The 17,992-nt window shown below is 38.7% G+C and overlaps 2 protein-coding genes across 2 annotated transcripts in view; one reads left to right on the forward strand and one right to left on the reverse strand.

Moving 5' to 3' along the window:
• The first annotated feature begins 318 nt into the window (after positions 1-318).
• Positions 319-17,992, forward strand: part of LOC140951317 (elongation factor G, mitochondrial-like) — a 51,053-nt gene continuing 33,379 nt past the window's right edge. The window contains exons 1-17 of the mRNA XM_073400569.1: positions 319-430; positions 1,409-1,450; positions 2,154-2,267; positions 3,631-3,705; positions 3,896-3,953; positions 4,515-4,603; positions 5,458-5,534; positions 6,137-6,175; positions 7,434-7,550; positions 8,079-8,152; positions 8,900-8,976; positions 10,018-10,098; positions 10,522-10,595; positions 12,466-12,541; positions 13,634-13,771; positions 14,169-14,270; positions 14,733-14,789. Coding sequence (XP_073256670.1) covers positions 374-430; positions 1,409-1,450; positions 2,154-2,267; positions 3,631-3,705; positions 3,896-3,953; positions 4,515-4,603; positions 5,458-5,534; positions 6,137-6,175; positions 7,434-7,550; positions 8,079-8,152; positions 8,900-8,976; positions 10,018-10,098; positions 10,522-10,595; positions 12,466-12,541; positions 13,634-13,771; positions 14,169-14,270; positions 14,733-14,789 — 1,347 coding nt within the window. The 5' untranslated portion in view covers positions 319-373. The remainder of the gene's footprint in view (positions 431-1,408; positions 1,451-2,153; positions 2,268-3,630; positions 3,706-3,895; positions 3,954-4,514; positions 4,604-5,457; positions 5,535-6,136; positions 6,176-7,433; positions 7,551-8,078; positions 8,153-8,899; positions 8,977-10,017; positions 10,099-10,521; positions 10,596-12,465; positions 12,542-13,633; positions 13,772-14,168; positions 14,271-14,732; positions 14,790-17,992) is intronic.
• Positions 16,533-17,862, reverse strand: LOC140951042 (uncharacterized). Its single transcript, XM_073400265.1, has one exon. The coding sequence runs from the start codon at positions 17,832-17,834 to the stop codon at positions 16,638-16,640; it is 1,197 nt and encodes a 398-aa protein (XP_073256366.1). The 5' UTR covers positions 17,835-17,862; the 3' UTR covers positions 16,533-16,637.

Below are 17,992 nucleotides of genomic sequence, written 5' to 3' on the forward strand. Positions count from 1 at the left end.
TAAGCTGGGACCTGAGTTACGCCACAGGAAACCCGTCGAGCGAGGGCGTATTGAAGACCGAGAAGAAAAAATAATTCTCGTCCCGTCCTAATACCTTATTATAACGTCGTTGTTTGCAGGGCATGAGAACTAGAAGGATTTTAAGAAAAAAGACGGACTGCAATTCGAGACTTTTCTGATCTGGGTGAATGGACGGACGGGTGAGTGTCCAGTCACTTCGGCTGAGATGAGACGAAATTGGTTGGTCAGCGGTACCTACCACGAAATCAATGCGCACGCTGCTTCACGTGCGCCTGGGGAAAATTCGCCAAAAATCGTAAAATCGTAGTTTAAGAGTTGCCTACCATGATATTTTAACGCGAAAAAAAAAAAAATGGGTTTCACAACACTTCTCATTCAACGATGTGGACGTTGTCTTCTTCATCGTCAAGTAAGGTTCCTCCTTCCTTCTGATCATTTCTTTATTTACAGTGACACTCTTCGTCTCTTCATGTGTATGGTTAACTTAAACCTTGCCGGCGTTATGCAATGCTGTTTTGTTGTTTATGGGGTTTGAACTGTTGTCGGCGTAAATGAAATCCTGTGGTACAATCATTTCGTGTTAATGTAATGTTGTCTTAGTTTATTTGACCGGGATCAAAGAAAGCATTAAAATGGGCTCTTCCATGTTTTTTCCACTAATTTGACAGGGATCGGAACTGTAACCGAATATTCATCAACAATTTAACTTGATGTCAGACAACGCAGAGGTATTTTGCAGAACGATGAACGGCTGCCGAACGCCAAGTGACTCCGAAATTTACTGATTGGGGCAAGGAAACTGAGTGAATAAACAAGGTTCATTTTATGCAGGTCGAACTGAACTTTACCTTAATTCACTCAGTTTCCTAACCCTAATCACTAAACTTAAGAAACATTCAGGCTTTTGGTAGCCATTCAGTGTCCTGAAAAATAAGCTGCTGGTCAGACGTATAGTGAAGATATTGCTAGTTTGGTGGTCCCATGCAACATCTATTTAGTGGTTGACTTGAACAAAAGCGTTTCCATCCACTGGGAACTGAACTCAAGTGGTTCCAAACCCAAAGTATCTTTGCAAATTCACAAAAATGTTTTCACAGCTTTGGATGGTGATAGGGTGAAAGAGGATGAACTTGCCCCTCCCTAAAATGTCTAAAGTTATAAATTTGCCATTTGGTTGAGACATTTTCTTCCTAAGTTTTTTATATATACGGTCCCTTAACTCATGCAGTCTAAACTATAGTCTTGAATGATGATTTCTTACCAAAACTCTATGAGTTTAACTAAATGCCTGGTATCAAGAACCCTTCCTGGATACCCAGCTACTTAATTTTAAAAGAAGTCTTTAACAGAAAATGCCTTTAAAAGTGTGTATCCTTAATTTCATCAGGCACATGTTGTGACAAGACGTCTGTTATCATCAGGAGCTTCTGTAAGTTTCTCTGAGATTTTTAGAAATAACCAGTAGGTTGGTAATAATGCTAGATGTAGGATGCTTTCAACGCTGCTGATCCTAGAATGCAAGACCAGAATAAAAATGGTGTTACTCTCCATTAGTCTTTCCCTACACAGCTGTAGCTTTGTGGTGACAGAGTCTGAAAGCTAATGTACTCACTGCTTCATGGTAAAAAAATGTCCCGCAATAAGGGATGAGGGGAATGCATCACTTGTAGAGCTGAAGATTTACAAGTTTGGTGAAAATCTGTGGTACATGTACATGTAGATGGTCCTGACTGCATTATGGCAATAAATTGATTATTTGACAGTTTGATATGTGACTTCATGATACCACAACGTACAGACTTCTTGCCCATGTTTGTCTTCTGTTTTTATAACTTTGTTAAGAAAGCATTGAAACAACATATACAGGATAAAGATTGTGTTTTTTTTTTCATCCTTCCATCCTTCATTTAACATTAATTTTTATAGAAAAACGTACTAGTCCTGTGTGACTTGTGGCTCTAAGTTTTTACTACAATGTACATGTTGTGTAGGAATAATTATTTTGTACTACAGATGTAGTTCAGGTGATGGTCTAGTAGGCTACTTTTGAAGTTGAGCGCTTAAATTAATTAAAATTACTGTAAATAAATTTTTGAGAATTTTTCCTTCTTTAACTTTCTTCTGTTAAACAGAAGGATGTCTCAGCTATCAGAAATATTGGTGTATCTGCACATATAGACTCAGGAAAAACCACTCTCACTGAGCGTTTGTTGTTTTATACTGGTCGAATAAGTCACATGCATGAGGTAAGTTACCTAGTCTATAGCTTTGTGTATTTTGTATTCTAACAGAGCATTTTGTAAGTGGGAAGTACATATACATGTAAGGCTGCATTCATTGACAATGAGGCCCTGTTAGGGGAGGGGGGCGGGGTATGTCGAGGAGTAGGCTACATCCCTGTCAGTATTCAACCCATCTTTGTTTCATTTGTCGCCATTTCATCTTGCCTGGTGTCACTGTTTCAAGGCCATTTTGCATGTCAGAATTTTACCCAGACATCCCTCAAAAATACATGTTGTTACAATACCCTGTATTATATAAGTTGTAGTAAATTTTGCATCTCAGTTAATTTTTATTTTTCCATCATTTTAGGGTATGGTAATGTATGCTAATGAATTGAAAACAAAGGAAAAACAAAAATTAACTGAAATAAAAAATCAACTGCAACATATACAAGTACAGACCTGCCAACTCTCACGGTTCTGCCGTGAGTCTCACGATTTTTTGTCATTTATCACGGTCTCACGACAAGGCTCCTCAATCTCACGGGTTTTGGGAAAAATCATTCTGAAATGATTTAAGTTGTTGAATCAGAATAAAAATGGGAAATTAACGAGGAATGCTTGTGCCATAAAGTGAAAAACTAATAAAGAAGAACACTGTTCTTACTTTTTTGTACCCAGCTGTGATTTTTGCTTGTGTTCAATAAACTTAATCGTTTTCCTTCGTGTCTGTCCGCCATTTTGAAAGGGGAGTAGGCCCTGGGAACGAGGTCTAATTCCCAGGCGTCTCCCATGTTGAGTTTCCCAGTAGTCTTTGTAAGTTCAGCGCGGGAAAGCGATCACAATCGTATAAAACATTTAAATAAAACATTTAAATAAACTGTTAATGACTTTCCTCAATGGAAAAGGGGTTTGTTTAATCTTGATCGGGAAAAAAATAGAATCTCACTATTTTTTATAGAATCTCCAGATTTTTTTTCATGGGTCTCCAGATTTTCCTTTATCAGGGGTTGGCAGGTCTGCAAGTAGGTCTAAACAATAGTGAATTCCATTGAAATAGTGAATCTTTGTCCTTCAAAAATTAATGTCCAAGACATTTTTTTATTAATACTATTGCTACTAAAGCAACAACTACAGAAGTCACCTTTGTTATTCAAAATGTTTATCGAAGTAACGAGAGCAAGAAATTGTGGGGATGGACTTTTGTATTAGAGGGTTGGATATTTGATTCTTTTTTAAGTGTTCAAGAAGTCAGAATGCCCTTCCTGGGAATCCAAAAAGTTCTTTGTCTACAATGATGTATTCTTTTATCTAAAGTATTTAATGTGGATTGCTGTATTGTTACTGACTTACCTGACCCCTGACCTTGTTTTCCCGATGTGACTAGGTGCGTGGCAAAGACAATGTGGGAGCCACAATGGATTTTATGGAACTTGAACGGCAGAGAGGGATCACTATTCAGGTGGGAAATTAATTTAAAGTAATGTAATGCTATGTATATGGTTCAGATGTTAACATGCAGACTGTTTGTACATTCATTTGATAGGTAGATGATTAGACAAAAATGGCATTTAAGTGTAGTCTTAAGCAATAGTAACTTATTAAAAGTACACTGTCTTCATCTTACACTCTAAATTAATGTTCAACTTTAGTCAGCAGCTACATATGTAACCTGGAAAGACATGAACGTCAACATCATTGACACTCCTGGTAAGTTGTACAAGTTGCATTACACATACAATATTGTACATGGTTCCCACGTGAAGGGGATGGGCGGTACTCTCTTTATTGAGCTGTTATACTTACCAGTTTTGGGGGCACTAAAGGGTATCATCTGTTCAAAAAAGTTTTTTAAAACATTTGGGTCTGAAATTGGTCCTGAAGGTTTATTTGTTCTACCTTAATTTAACTGGAGTCTGAGTATGTATCATTTTATTTTAGTTCCTTGAGAATTGCAGCATAGGTCTGAAATGGGGTAGCACTAAATATTATTCATTCATTTGAATGGCTACACCACATAATTTTATCTCCATAACAGATGCAAGAGTTAAAATGACAAATTTATCATCTCATCTTAACTTTATAGTCTTGGGTTGAAAGGATCAAGTGCAAAAGAGGAAGTTGCCCTCTTTTGATGTCCCTGCGTAACACTGGATAATCCTACAGACAGCAAAACTGCATAGTGTGCGAAATTTTGTAGGTTGTAAAAATGGCAAATTAACATTATACGTGTAAATGGACTTGTGCATGTAATTACCTTTGAAATTCTAGGGCATGTGGATTTTACTGTAGAGGTTGAGCGATCACTCAGAGTTCTTGATGGAGCTATTTTAGTGTTATGTGCAGTCGGTGGAGTACAGGTTTGTTCATCATTAAAGCTCTACTAACCATTAATGTACGTGAAACATGTATATACACACACTGCAGAAAGTGCCTTAATTAATGAATGTTACCAGCTTTATTAAATTTTTTAATGGCATGCCTTTGCTGAGTTGCATATCTGTTACAGGACATGATCCAATTTGATTTTCAGGTTAATTTGAATTAACCTAGGTTGATTCTCAATTTCCTTTGTTTCCTAGTCCCAATTCATGAATAATTAGGGCTAGGACACAAATATGATTGAGGTTAAAAAGAATTTAACCTGAAATCAAATTTTGATCTGTAACATTATTTTATACATTGTATTGTGCAATTCATGCATTTCTGGGGCAGATCAATATTAGTTTGAAATCTCGGCCACATTTTGTGAAATTTCCGTATACAGTGTAGGTGAATATTTCCAGAAAAGTATCTCATTCCCCTTCTGGAATTTGCCATGCAACTTGAATCAAGACTCAACTCTGCTCATGTGGATTAATTATGAACTTGAGGGGTTTTTTTTTGTGTTTTTTTATCTTTGGTGTAAATTTTCTTTTCTTTTGTCTTTGGGTATGATAATTTATAATAGTGAGTTTAAAATAAATGAATTCAAATTTAAGCCAAGTATAATACATGTGTAATTATAACAAAACAAATACTCTATAAATTTTCAACATTAACTTTATCTTCTTCTTTCCTTTTGAAGAGACCCTTTCCCTCAAAATGCATTTATGTTATTTTAGAGCTGTGATCTTTGCTAAACTGATAGGGCTTCTATATAATTTTTGTGGACATTTCCCGGAGCCATTTATTTCACAATTTTTTTGCTTACATTATTTTTTGTATCCAACAGAGTCAGACATTAACTGTAAATCGTCAAATGAAGCGTTACAATGTACCTTGTATTGCCTTCATCAATAAACTGGACAGGTTAGAAAGCGTGAAAGATGTAGCATTATGCTCACTAAATATTTTTGCCTTTTATTTCTCCCGTATTCTTTATTGAAATTAGGGCCTTAAAGATTCGCTACGGAGACTGAGGTACTCTTACCATGACATGAGGTCAAAGTCACTTCTTGTAATGTCACCACCTGAGTTGCAGTATGGTTTTCACACTGGCTGTAGCCTTGTTGTTTGGTACAGAAAAGTGCCTTAATTGCTGTACTCTTCACTATGTGACAATTAACTGATATTTTGTGGTACCAGAAAACAAGGTTATGTCCGGTGGGAAAGCCGCACTTCAACTAGGGTGGTGAAGTCACCAGATGTGATTTTGACCTCATGTAACCATAGTAGCACCTCTCCGTAGCGAATCATGTAGTCCCTATTATTTTCTCCCAATACCCATAAAAATTTTACATGATTGTACTTTATGTGGCATGAATCTGTATTTTCAGTGACAGTCATTTTAAAGTACCAGATTCATACATTGTAGGTTAAACAATATTGGACCATGTACATATTTCATTATAAGGTTTAATACATTTAATACATTTTTCATACGCCTTGTCCTCTTTTTCTTCTTGTGCCAGAATGGGAGCAAACCCATCTCATGTCCTCAGTCAGATCAGGTAAACCAGTGCACCAAGCTTGACTTTTTTCAAAGTCACCTATAAGTTATGTACATGTACAGTCATAAACAGTGCTTGAAAAAAGCCTGAATTCCAGCTTGCCCAAAGGACAAGCCTGTCTCACATTTTGCTCACTCAGAGTCAATGCTCGATTGTCTTAATGACTGTAATTAACAATTATTGGAGGAGGTTTAGCAAAATATCATGATTTTTCAGTGCTGAGCAAATCTTTCGGCTTTGGCAAATAATAATTGCTCTGCGAGACACTGACAAATCACGATATTTTGCGATAACTGAGTTCAAAAATCATTGTTTTATCATTCGATCACTACGTTTGCTTCTTAATGAATATCTTTGGGAAGCAAAGCAATCTGCCATTTTTCACGCAAGAGTGATCGCAAGGAGGAGAAAAGTGTGGTTTTATTTACGCGTGAGTAGAATATTATTTGCTGCGAGCCAAACATGGTTAGACAATATTGCGCATGAGCAGACCATTATTATTTTGTATGCAGTTATTTGCACGTCACTTGGTGGGCTTTCGGCCAATGAAAAGGAAGAACAATTTGCATTGAACGATAATGATATTGAGTCACTAGATAAATAGCTGGGTAGCCTGAGAAAAGCAGCCAACATTTCACAATACCACCACTGGTTTCCATGTGAAATTATGTTGAGGAATGTGAACTAATTTTTTACTGGTGAGGTGTCACCACCCAGTTCTGCGTATTGCTTCTGATTGGTTGTGTCATAATAAGAAAAATTTGATTCAACCAGTCACAAGCACTTCCTAGATCTGGGTAGTGACATGTCATCAGCATGGAGTTCCTTAGGTGTCATTTTGCAGGAAAACTAGCATAGTGTATGTGGTGAAATGTTAGCTGTTAATTTTATCAGGCTAAATGCCAGGATTCTTTATCACTTTGTACAATTAACTAAAAAGGATAGAATGCTGTGACTTTGCAGATGCACCATCCCTTTGCTTTGAAACTTGGCGAGTTTACAATGTTATTATTCAAGGCATTCTTTCAAGCAGTGTCAGTGCATTTTTTCTTAACCTACATGTAGTCCATAATAAAAGTTGACAAAAGCCATGGAAAAGTCTATAGATAATTAATCATAAATAGTTCATCAACTTTTTTGTAAATTGAAAACATCAGTGGGTTTATTAGTTTTAGTTATGAACTATTGTTTTCTTTTACTCTGACAAAATCAGCATCAAATTGTCTACATTGTAACATCTGAGCTTTGATTTATTTAGAGCAAAGTTACAACACACAGCCGCCTTTGCTCAGTTGCCAATTGGTGTAGAATCAGAACTGAAAGGTGTTATTGATCTTGTGCGATGGAAAGCTTACTACTTTGTAGGACATCAGGGGTGAGTTCATGTAAAGCCAGCAAGACAAGGTTTATTGTTAAGTTTGTTAATCAAGCATGATTGTTGCCGCTGTTCTTTTATTAGTAGATACCGTAAATCCTGCATAATTCCGGGGAGAGGGGGTGTATTTATTTAAAGCACCTTTGAAGGAGGGCTTTATAATGGAGAGGGGGGGTTATGTTTGGAAGAAAATAGTTTTGGAAGGGAAAACACTCATCAAAAGGTTTGAACTTTTAGATAGAGTGAAGGAAAACCTCGAAAAAGACTCATAGTAGCATCATTTGTATGATGTATTGCAAAGACGCAGGATGCTTGCTTCAAACACATCTCCAGTTAATGGCCGCCATTGCTTTTTAGCTCACAAGTTCTACTTAAGGGGTATTCAATCAATGAGTATAGACTGGTCAGTGGGTTGTCCTACACCTGTACCTCTCAATTTAGATACGCTTTATAGTCCCTAAGAATGTTTGCACAGGAGGCTATGTACCTATTTTAAGTCAACTATCAATCTTGTACATCCTCGTGTAGGTCCCAGGTAGAGGAAGGATTTATTCCTGAAGATATGATTGAAGAGTGCACAAAGAGAAGACAGGAACTAATCGGTAAAACTAAATGATAACAATAATGTTATACCTTGCCTTATTGCTAATGTGATTGATTCTTGAATTTGAACGTTCACATGTGTAGCCGTGCTACAACTTAGCGGCAGGAGAAATCCTTCAAATTAATTAACTTGATAGTGGGGTTCCAAACTTGTCAGGGTGTTCATGAGGCAATGGAAATAGGAGACTTCTCCATTTACCATGCAGAATTCTCCAGCTAATGTTTGGTAGCCTGTGAGTAGTTTTTATTCAGATGTGAAGCCTTTTTCAAAATATTCACCTGTAACATTACACCTTTTTCCTACTACTAGAATTGAAAATGAAAACCTTGCTTGTCCCAGGTTGAAAGTCAGGTTTGCTTAGGTACATGTGCTGGTGGTAGCTTCCAACTTTTCAGTCAGTCTCACGTTTTCTCTCAGTAGCAAAAGTCAGTGTCTGAACAAAAAAAAGAAAATGGTAATGATTAAGTTAATAATGGTGTATTTTTATAGTTTTGCAGCTGAAGTTCAATCCTAATCCTAAATGATTAAGCTACCCAATGAATGTTGCATGCTTTTCCTAAGTAGTGACAATTATTTCACTTTGAAGGTGTCTTACCTATATGATAAAAGTATATTTTGGATTGATAGGAGCATGTCGGGAAAACTCTAAGCTCCCCCACACCCCCGCCCCCCGCCACTGAAGCCTCGCCCTCCTCCCTGGATCTGCCACCACTTTAATCAAAATAATTCTTTTTTATTACCCTAGAAACTGTCGCCGATGTTGATGATGTTCTTGGTGAAATGTTTTTGGAAGAGATCCAGCCAACAGAAGAACAACTAATTGTTAGTATACATGTACATGTATATACAATGCAATAACAATATAATTATTTGCTTTCAAGCAGGTTGAGCCCAATTTTTACAGAGATGAGCAAATTGAACTGCTCCAAATTCATTAGTCTTCATTGCTCAGTTGATAGAGAACTGCAACGCTACTGCAGAGGAGAAAGACTTTCAACAAATTTTAATTTTACTTTGGCGAAATATTTATTTTCCGCTTATTCGAGGGGGGTGCTTGTTTGATATTACGGCCTACGAGGTAGGCGCTTATTTAGGAGGGAGCACTTTTTACAGCGTGGGTGCTTATTCGAAGAAATACGGTATGCATAATAGACAGAAGTCGTTACGTCGAGTTGCCGTGGTGGCAAAATTTCTGGATGACAACAAACCAAAACGTCACTTAAAAAGTGGATTTGCACTGTTTCAAAGTTCATCGATCCTATCTAATTTCATTTAATTAGTCAAACGTTAGCGACATTTTCTGGGTTAAATCCGAAAGGACGGTATCTAAGTTTAGAAAAAGACAAAGACAATTTTTGTGTTGCGCTCACCTACTCCATAAAACAGGCGCGTGAAATTGGGAAGTTTCATGTCGCAGTCGTGCAACAACGACTAAGAAATATACAAAAAAGCGTCATGCACGTGCAAAGTTGTTTTATGCCAATCTAAATCCATTGTTTTTTTGCTGTTCGCGGTGGCCACTGCAAAAACTCCCCATTGTTGTGATCCAGAAATTTTGCTACCATGGTAGCGTGACGTCAAACTTCTCTCTATTTAAGAAAAGACAAAGGGCGATTTATCTTGAGAACATCACGTGACCTAATGTCTTAGGACAAAGAAGCGTTCGAGCTAAAAGAGTCTTTTTAACAGCTCTGTGGTGAATTGATTTTGATAAGGCTGCCAATTGCCTGTATTAGCTTGTCTAGGGTATTGCCTTTTTTAATGTTGTGTATGATTGACGTCATTGATGCATTAACACTTGGGTGTAAACATTGTAATTAAGTGGAATTTTTAAAACAGCTCTTTTGGTGTTTTGATTGATAGGCTGCCATTCGTCGAGCCACTATAAAGAGAGCGTTCACACCAGTGTTTGTTGGATCAGCCCTGAAGAACAAGGGAGTACAGGTCTGTTACGCATAATAAATTTTGTTTTCTTTCCACTCTCAATTTCAGTATCAAAATTAATAACAGGGGCTATTAGGAAGAGATTTGCGTAAAGTTTTTTTTTCCCGTATTCTCAAAAAATAGACACCCAGGAAAGCCTCATTTTACTATTTGTCATCAGAAAAGTTAACATGGTTATTTTTATTGAAGGAGATTAAGCCCTCTCCCGATCGCAAAATGGTAAAACCTCTAACATTTGATAACTTATTGTTGCCACTACGACATTCTCACTAAAACTCGTCGTAGAATGGCGACGGCTATCACGTTTTCACGTTTTCGCGCCAAAACGACGTTGGTTCACGCGCGCGCACTACCTAGTATTGAGAAAATCTCGTACTCATAGTCGTTCATAATCTAAAGCTCTATATTCTGCTACTCCCACAGCCTCTTTTAGATGGTGTCGTCGACTACTTACCAGACCCTAGTGAGGTGAAAAATTTTGCCCTCGATGCTGAAAAGTAAGTTGTCAATAATACAAGATAAGAAGGATGGAAACTACATTGTACACCTTATCATTTATTGCAAAATAGCAGCAAATTTAGTTATTGTTTTTGTCTTCGCGATAATCGGCTCTCAATGCATCGTTTAAGATATAGTTCTCTTAAATTAAACAGATGCTTTAATGAATTCCATGTCCATTTTGCTGTGCGTCTGTTCTCTCTTACCCAGTATGTATTCATTGGATGAATGATTAAGAGCTGTAATAAGAAGCAACCAGCGTTATAATCAAGTAAATACAGCGTTCCGATTCCGCTTACGACCTAGTGAAAACTAGATCGTCGAAGTCAAAAGTAGCCTGAGAAAACAGCCGACATTTGGCGACGCTACCACTGGTTTCCCCTCCAAATGACGTCTAAGAAACGAGCGCAGAAATTCCAAACTGATGACGTGTCACTACCCAGATCTGGGTAGTGCTTCTGATTGGTCGTGCCGCTTGGAAAATTTCATTCAACCAATGAGAAGCACTACCCAGATCTGGGTAGTGACGCGTCATCAGTATGGAATTTCTGCGCTCGTTTCTCAGATGTCATTTGGCGGGGAATCCGGTGGTAGCGTCGCCAAATGTCGGCTGTTTTCTCAGGCTAAGTCAAATGAGGAAGCCGAAGAGCTAACGCAATCACTGTTAGTAGGAACAAGCACTGTGATTTTTTTATTTGGAGCTTTCTTTATGATTAGATCGCAAGTGACGGATTCCATTGATGGAAACGTCAGGGGCACCCAACGACTGTTTTCTGTAAAATATCTGTTCAAAGAAGCAAATATTGTCTAGAATTTTCTATTACTTGAGAACCGCAAAAAATTGCCAGATGACCGTTCTTTTCATTTACAATTTTGATCGAAGCTCATGATGAGATGACATCTAATAAATTCGTGACGATTTTCTGAAGTTTAATTTTTCACATTTCACTCCCCAAGTTAAGCTATTCTTCGAAGGAAAAAGGAAACCTAAAATTTTCGGATTCAAAAGTGTGATGGAGAGAGGAATCAGAAAAATTCACACCTTCGTAATACGTTAAATTGCATTTAAAATCCTCGGGAAAATAATGCTGAAGCCTTTGTAATTTCGAAAAGAATCACGTTCCCCCAGGATGACCTGCACTGTAACAGAGACAAATTTTATAGCGCCGCTCGGAATGCATTTGTAGAGATCTAAAAGTGCTCAGGATAGCCTGAAAAGTGTTGTCAATGTATGTAGGAGGAAACCGTCTTTGGGTGCCCCTGAAACGTTTTGATTCCTGCCACTCTGATTTCTTTGAACGTATGACTGTACTCCCCTTGCGACTTCGTCGCTAGTGAAACCCAGCCTTTTCATTTTTACATTAGGGACTCTAAGATCCAACGACGCAGACGGCAACGAGAACGTCAAAAAAACATGATTGGTTTAATAAGCAAAACAACAACTTTGCACGTGCATCACGCTTTTATTTTCGCATTTCTTTGCCATTTTTGCACGACTACTACGTGAAGATGCCTAATTTTGCGTTTTTTGGATATTTTGCTTTTTTGTACATTTCTTTCCTGTTTTTGCACGAATACGACGTGAAAATGCCTCATTTGGCGTTTGTGAAGGACGTAAACAAGCAACGACGAAATTTTATTTCTCTTTCTAAACTTGGCTATGGTCCCCTGAAATTCACCTTCAGGAGGGTCCGCCTACATTTGACAAAGTAAGTGGGTAGGAATAATCGCTGTTGAGACTGAAGGAACGCAAATTCACATTTAAGCGACGTTCTCGTTGCCGTCGCGTCGTTGGATCTTAAAGTCCCCATTGGTTAGTATTCGCAACAGCCTTCCCTGTACGTACAACTAATTTATTTTTATTTACAGTGCCAACGAAAAAGTTGAGCTTAACAGCAAAATAAGTTCTGATCACCCATTTGTTGGTCTGGCTTTCAAACTTGAGGTGAGATTTTTTTCGTATTCATCCTGTTTCATAAGAGAGATCTACTACTTGAGATCGTGAGAAAAGGCTCCAAAATTAATACTGTGGCTACTAGCGTTCCTACGATAAAGGACCCGCCTTTTGATCTGAAGAATAATAGAATAAGTTATCTATACTGAGAAGTGTAAATGAGAAGCTGAAACCAAACGTAGATGAAATGTCTTGAACTAAGGATCACAGCAAGAACTGGATGGCTGAAACAACTCACTTCACGAAGGCGTTACCTACAACTTCCAGAATTTAGTGTTCAAATTTAAGTAATGCCAGCGAAATTTAAGCGACATAGTCTTTACTTGTACAAGAAAACAAAATCCTATATCATTGCGGTAGTCCTCGTTTTAAAGTGAGAAGCCTGTATCCTTGTCCAAGGCATCACTCCTTTAGATATGCATCCGAACAACTATGTGGAACGGACTCACTGAGGACCTGAGGTCAATGACATTCTTTTAGGAGTTTAATTTTCAATGTGCGTCAAATTTCGTTTCAGCAAGTATAATATTACGTGTACATAATGAGTCGTTAATTTCTAATTTTAATTTCTCTCATTCGTTTCCTCTTATGTTTATGTTCTATTCTCTTTTTCCTTTCTTTTAGAATTATTATTATTATTATCATTATTATTATCATTATTATTGTTATTATTATTTGCTTTTTCTCGGAGAATAGCTTTTACAGCTACACTGTAAATCCGAGGTTTAAATAAAGGTGATGTTACGTTATGTTGCTATCACAGAGCGCATGGCCTTATGCGATGGATCGGTTGCAGTGCATCCCTCCCATAAACACTCCTCGTCCCGTGTCAGAGCAAAGAGAGACGCCTGGGAACGAGACACTGAGCTGTGGCGCTCGCTACCATGGCTAAACGTGTCAGAGACTTTCCTTTTGATTGAGTGGGATTTCTTTTTGCTTGAATAATTAGTTTATGTTTAAAATTCTTCATTCCCGAACAAAGATGTTTTGGCAAATGGTGGCGATACGTTCATAGTCAGTGCTCCGTTTTTCAAGCACGTTTTTTTTTCATTCTTGTTTGACGTATCCTTATCTTGGTTACAGGCAGGACGATTTGGTCAGCTAACTTACCTGAGAGTTTACCAAGGCTCTCTGAAGCGAGGAGGTTACATTGTGAACACAAGGACTGGAAAACGTGTCAAGGTGCCAAGAATAGTGCGCATGCACTCTGATACCATGGAGGTGTGTTAAAATCTGTGATACTTGTTTACAAATTATTGAGTGTCCCATCGTGAAAATAAACCAAATTTGTGAAAACGAGGTGCTGTCCTATTGGGATCTAGGATTTGAGCTGTCGTCGTCCTCAAGTCTTTTATGTCATGTAACTCCTCGCATATTGCTCACGTGTTCCTCACGTGTCCAAAAAAGAGATGATCACATGACAATGACATGTAGTTATTTGTCTTTTATCATGAAAATGTTTGAGCTTCCGTCGCCCTAATATTGTCTATGTCAAGTGACTACTCACATATTGCTCACGTGTTTCTCACGTGTCCAAAAGAGATGATCACATGACAATGAGCCCTTGAAACTAGTTTTGCCGCTGACAAATGTAGGTGTCTTTGTTCTTGTTTTTAAGGATGTGCAAGAGGCTAATGCGGGCGATATTTGTGCTCTGTTTGGTGTCGAATGCGCGTCTGGTGACACGTTTACTTTTGAAGGAGCTAAGCCAGTGTCCATGGTAAGCAATTTATTTATAAATGTTGGAAACAGTTAAAATTGCACTGAAAGCCAACGACGAGGATACGCCACTCGCACATCTCCCATAATGCACCTTATTTGGCGCCCAAAGTTTTGCATAAGCATTGTTTTCAAATTCTCTTGGGACGGCCGCTGTAATACCCTGGGGAAATGAAAGACAAAGGTTATGCAAAATTTGGGGGCGCAAATAAGGTGCATTATGGGAGATGTGCAAGTGGCGAATTCAGACCTTACATGAACTGTGAAAACTTGCGCATGACGTATGAAAAGTCTGCGCAGGGCGTGACAAATGTGCGAGAAGCGTAAAAATGAGTGCATGAACTGTGCATGAAGCGTGAAAACAGTTTACGCATCACGAGTTTCATGTCACTAATAATACCAACCACCTGAACAGACACACTTGTGCATATAACTTGTGTGAATGTTGTTTCATTTCTTTTAGGAGCCGATTTTTGTTCCAGATCCAGTTATTTCATTAGCGGTGGAACCCAAAAACAAGGTGACAACTTCTTTTGTTTTATATACAAGACGCTCTATGAGCGTGGACTCGGGATGCCATGATTGGGTCGAGTTTAGTGGTTAATTAACGCTTTAATACTAACAGTGTTCGGCGAAACAGCCTTCCGTTTCGAGAAACCGCTCTGCGTTTTCACATTTTCCTAATTTTGCGCATTCGTGTATGAAAGTTAGACTTTACAAAACAACTTTCTAAGACGGACACGTTAGTCCCTGCCGTTTTGAGACCTAAGTTTCCCGTAACTACACCCTCTATCAGTAAGACTAACACATCTCTAAGACGGACAACAGACACTTTTGAAACCGTCAACGGACACTTAGGAAGTGCTTTATGTAGTGAAAAATACCTCAAAACGGAAATGTAGGTGCTCTACATGACAATAAATTACAATTTAAGGAAGCAGATTAAATAGCCAAATACATTACGCCTCTCCTACAGATCGTATCTTGTCGGCTTAATGCAATATCGTCGTTTCTAAACGCAGCGTGGAGAAACAAAATTACTGTCCTTTTAACCTGTAAACCTGTTAACACATCTTGGTCGTTTAGCCTGATTGAGACCATGTAGTCAATTGAGTCAGCGCTTTCATGTGTCTGCTTTTTAGCTCAAGGATGACGTAGTCATTCCTTGAACTTTTGGAGGAAGTCGAATGGCACTTGATCACTTACTCACGCACTCACGCGTTTACTCCTTAGAAGAAATGGAGTGTTTTTGAGGATCGCCCCGTCAAATAGAAACATATTCACATGGATAGTCAGAGGGGCCTTTCATGCAATATCAGGCACAAAACTAAAACTTAATTTGCTTTGCGAGTTTTAAGAAACAGAAAATTACTGCTATTTAATAGCATGTTAAGCACCAAAAGTTGACCCTGTCACGTTTTGTAAGCGCACGACGACAATACGTTTGGGAATTTCCGGTTAGATCAAACTACAGTAGGACCCCAATAACTCGAACTCGGATAACTCGAACTCCCCGTTAACTCGAACTTACTCCAATTTCCCTTGGATTTTACCCCACTTTTTAGTCATTTTTACTCGGTTAATTCGAACTCGGATAACTCGAATTCCCCGCTAACTCGAACTAATTTTAATCGGTGCAACAAACGGATCACGTTTTATCATAAAAAATGCCCTATCATATTACCGTTTCTTATCAAATAGGGTAATTTTTCACTGCACTTTACCCTGAAGTGCTGAGAAATAAGTAACTATCAATTTTTAACCTGGCACATTGAACTTTGCAATCGACCGCGATAACTTGAACCCTCGCTAACTCAAACGCATTTTAGTTTCCCTTCAGAGTTCGAGTTACCAGGATTCTACTGGTTAAGTTATCTTTTATTGTTTCAAAAAATTAATTTGTTCACATACAGCTCCGACAAACAAATTGTCACGAATATATTCCCATTTTGGGGGTTTTGTTAACTATTGAACTGTCTTTTCTACACTAAGCCAATTCATCCATGAGCTGGCTCACAGGAGCCTTTGATCTTTTTCTCAATCGCCACCTTAGAAACGACAAGGGGACTCGATCGAGTTAACTATCGCAAAGAGTTATGGGACTGTTACTAGGGTCGGAGGACAAATTAGCCAATAACTGACCCGCGCGTCTCTTGTAACGACCACAGAAACAATAGACCTTTTTACCTTGTATGTTTGTTTTCCCATTTCAGACCACGTGAGAACTGTTTCTTTCAAATGTTGTCTTATACACGTGCATCCATAGGCATATGTGTGCATAATTAATGAAAAGACAAAAGGCAAATTCCCTGGAGAACATCACGTGGTCTGAAATGGGAAAACGAAACATAAAACGATAGAAACTTGATCAGTCACAAATTTTCTTGATTGCCTTTCCTAAAAGTTCCTTTACGACACCTGGGGGAATCGTGGTTGATCTTGTCCTTTGGTTGTACGCCTTGGCGTCGGTGCTTACCCAAACAACATGTGAATGTCCCGAAAGCGCAGCTATTTTCCCCATATGCCAGTTATTAGAGTTAAAATTAAACATTTCAACAACTGCTCCGCCCGGAGGCATGAAGATAGGGAAGGCATGGGCCGCTCCATGCATTCCAAAGAAAATGTCTGCTGATGAAACCAGCTCTAACTGGGTTTTCAAATGCAGCGAGTCCAGTTGAGTTGCGACAATGGTGATGTTAGGAAAGTTTTCTTCCATTTCTTTTAAAACGTCTTTTTCATTAGCAATTTTGCGGTCGACCGTTCCGTCCAAATTCCTGGGGTGACTGTGGTAATCTCTTCTAAAGTTGAGCAGGACCTTTATTTTGTCCTCGCTGCAGTTGCGAGGCCTCGCATGCACAGGGATGCCAAACCGCTGCAGTACGTACTCCCTAAATGGCTGAACGTACTTCAAAGTGTTCACGTTTCGATCTAGCAGAGGACAGTAAGCCCGTGGGTAACGCCATAATAGGCTTTCGAACACAACACCGCTAGAATTTGTAAACAGGCTATCGTTACCGAGTTTGATAAGCTTGGAAAAGACCACACTCCAAAAGGGGTCGAGCGAAGTGGGAGGGTGCGCGTCCATGAGAACGATGTTGAGGCTCTCTGGTGCTATCCCCACAACTTGTGTTGTGATGAAAATATCCATAAGATCAATGACTGTCCAGTAAACATTGGCATATTCGACCCTTTGAATAGCCAAATAATGACCAGTGTTGAATAAGTGAGTTGTTCCCATTAACTGCGGAGTCCAAGGAATGATAACTTCCACTGCTAGCCCCCAAGAAGATAACGCGTTATTGATGGTCGCCTGATGAAGCTTCTCCTTTACCTGGTCAATATCTCGATCACAATACAGTGTAAAGAAACCTCTTTGTAGTTGGAAAAATTCGTCTTCTTCTTGCGGGTACTCTAACTTGACTTGAAGAACTTTTGCTTGTCCAAGCGGTGGTCGAATGGTAATATTCTTGAAATGCAGAATTCCCCTATCCACTTCAGTCATTTTCTGCAGACACGATCCATTCAGACCGCCCACGGAGACACGCTTTGTAGTTGTCACTGGCATTGCTTGCTTTACATTTGTGCCCTGAGGTTCTTGAACATCTCTTTCTTGCGTCCTTGACCAAGAGAGAGTTTGAAGTAGATAAAGATTGGCTGATAAAATTATAAAACCCAAAACAAGCACGGCGGATTTAGTGCGACTGAAACGTTTTGTTGAAATCA

The sequence above is a fragment of the Porites lutea genome, chromosome 10, assembly GCF_958299795.1.
Source record: "Porites lutea chromosome 10, jaPorLute2.1, whole genome shotgun sequence".
In the NCBI taxonomy this organism is placed as follows: Eukaryota; Metazoa; Cnidaria; class Anthozoa; order Scleractinia; family Poritidae; genus Porites; species Porites lutea.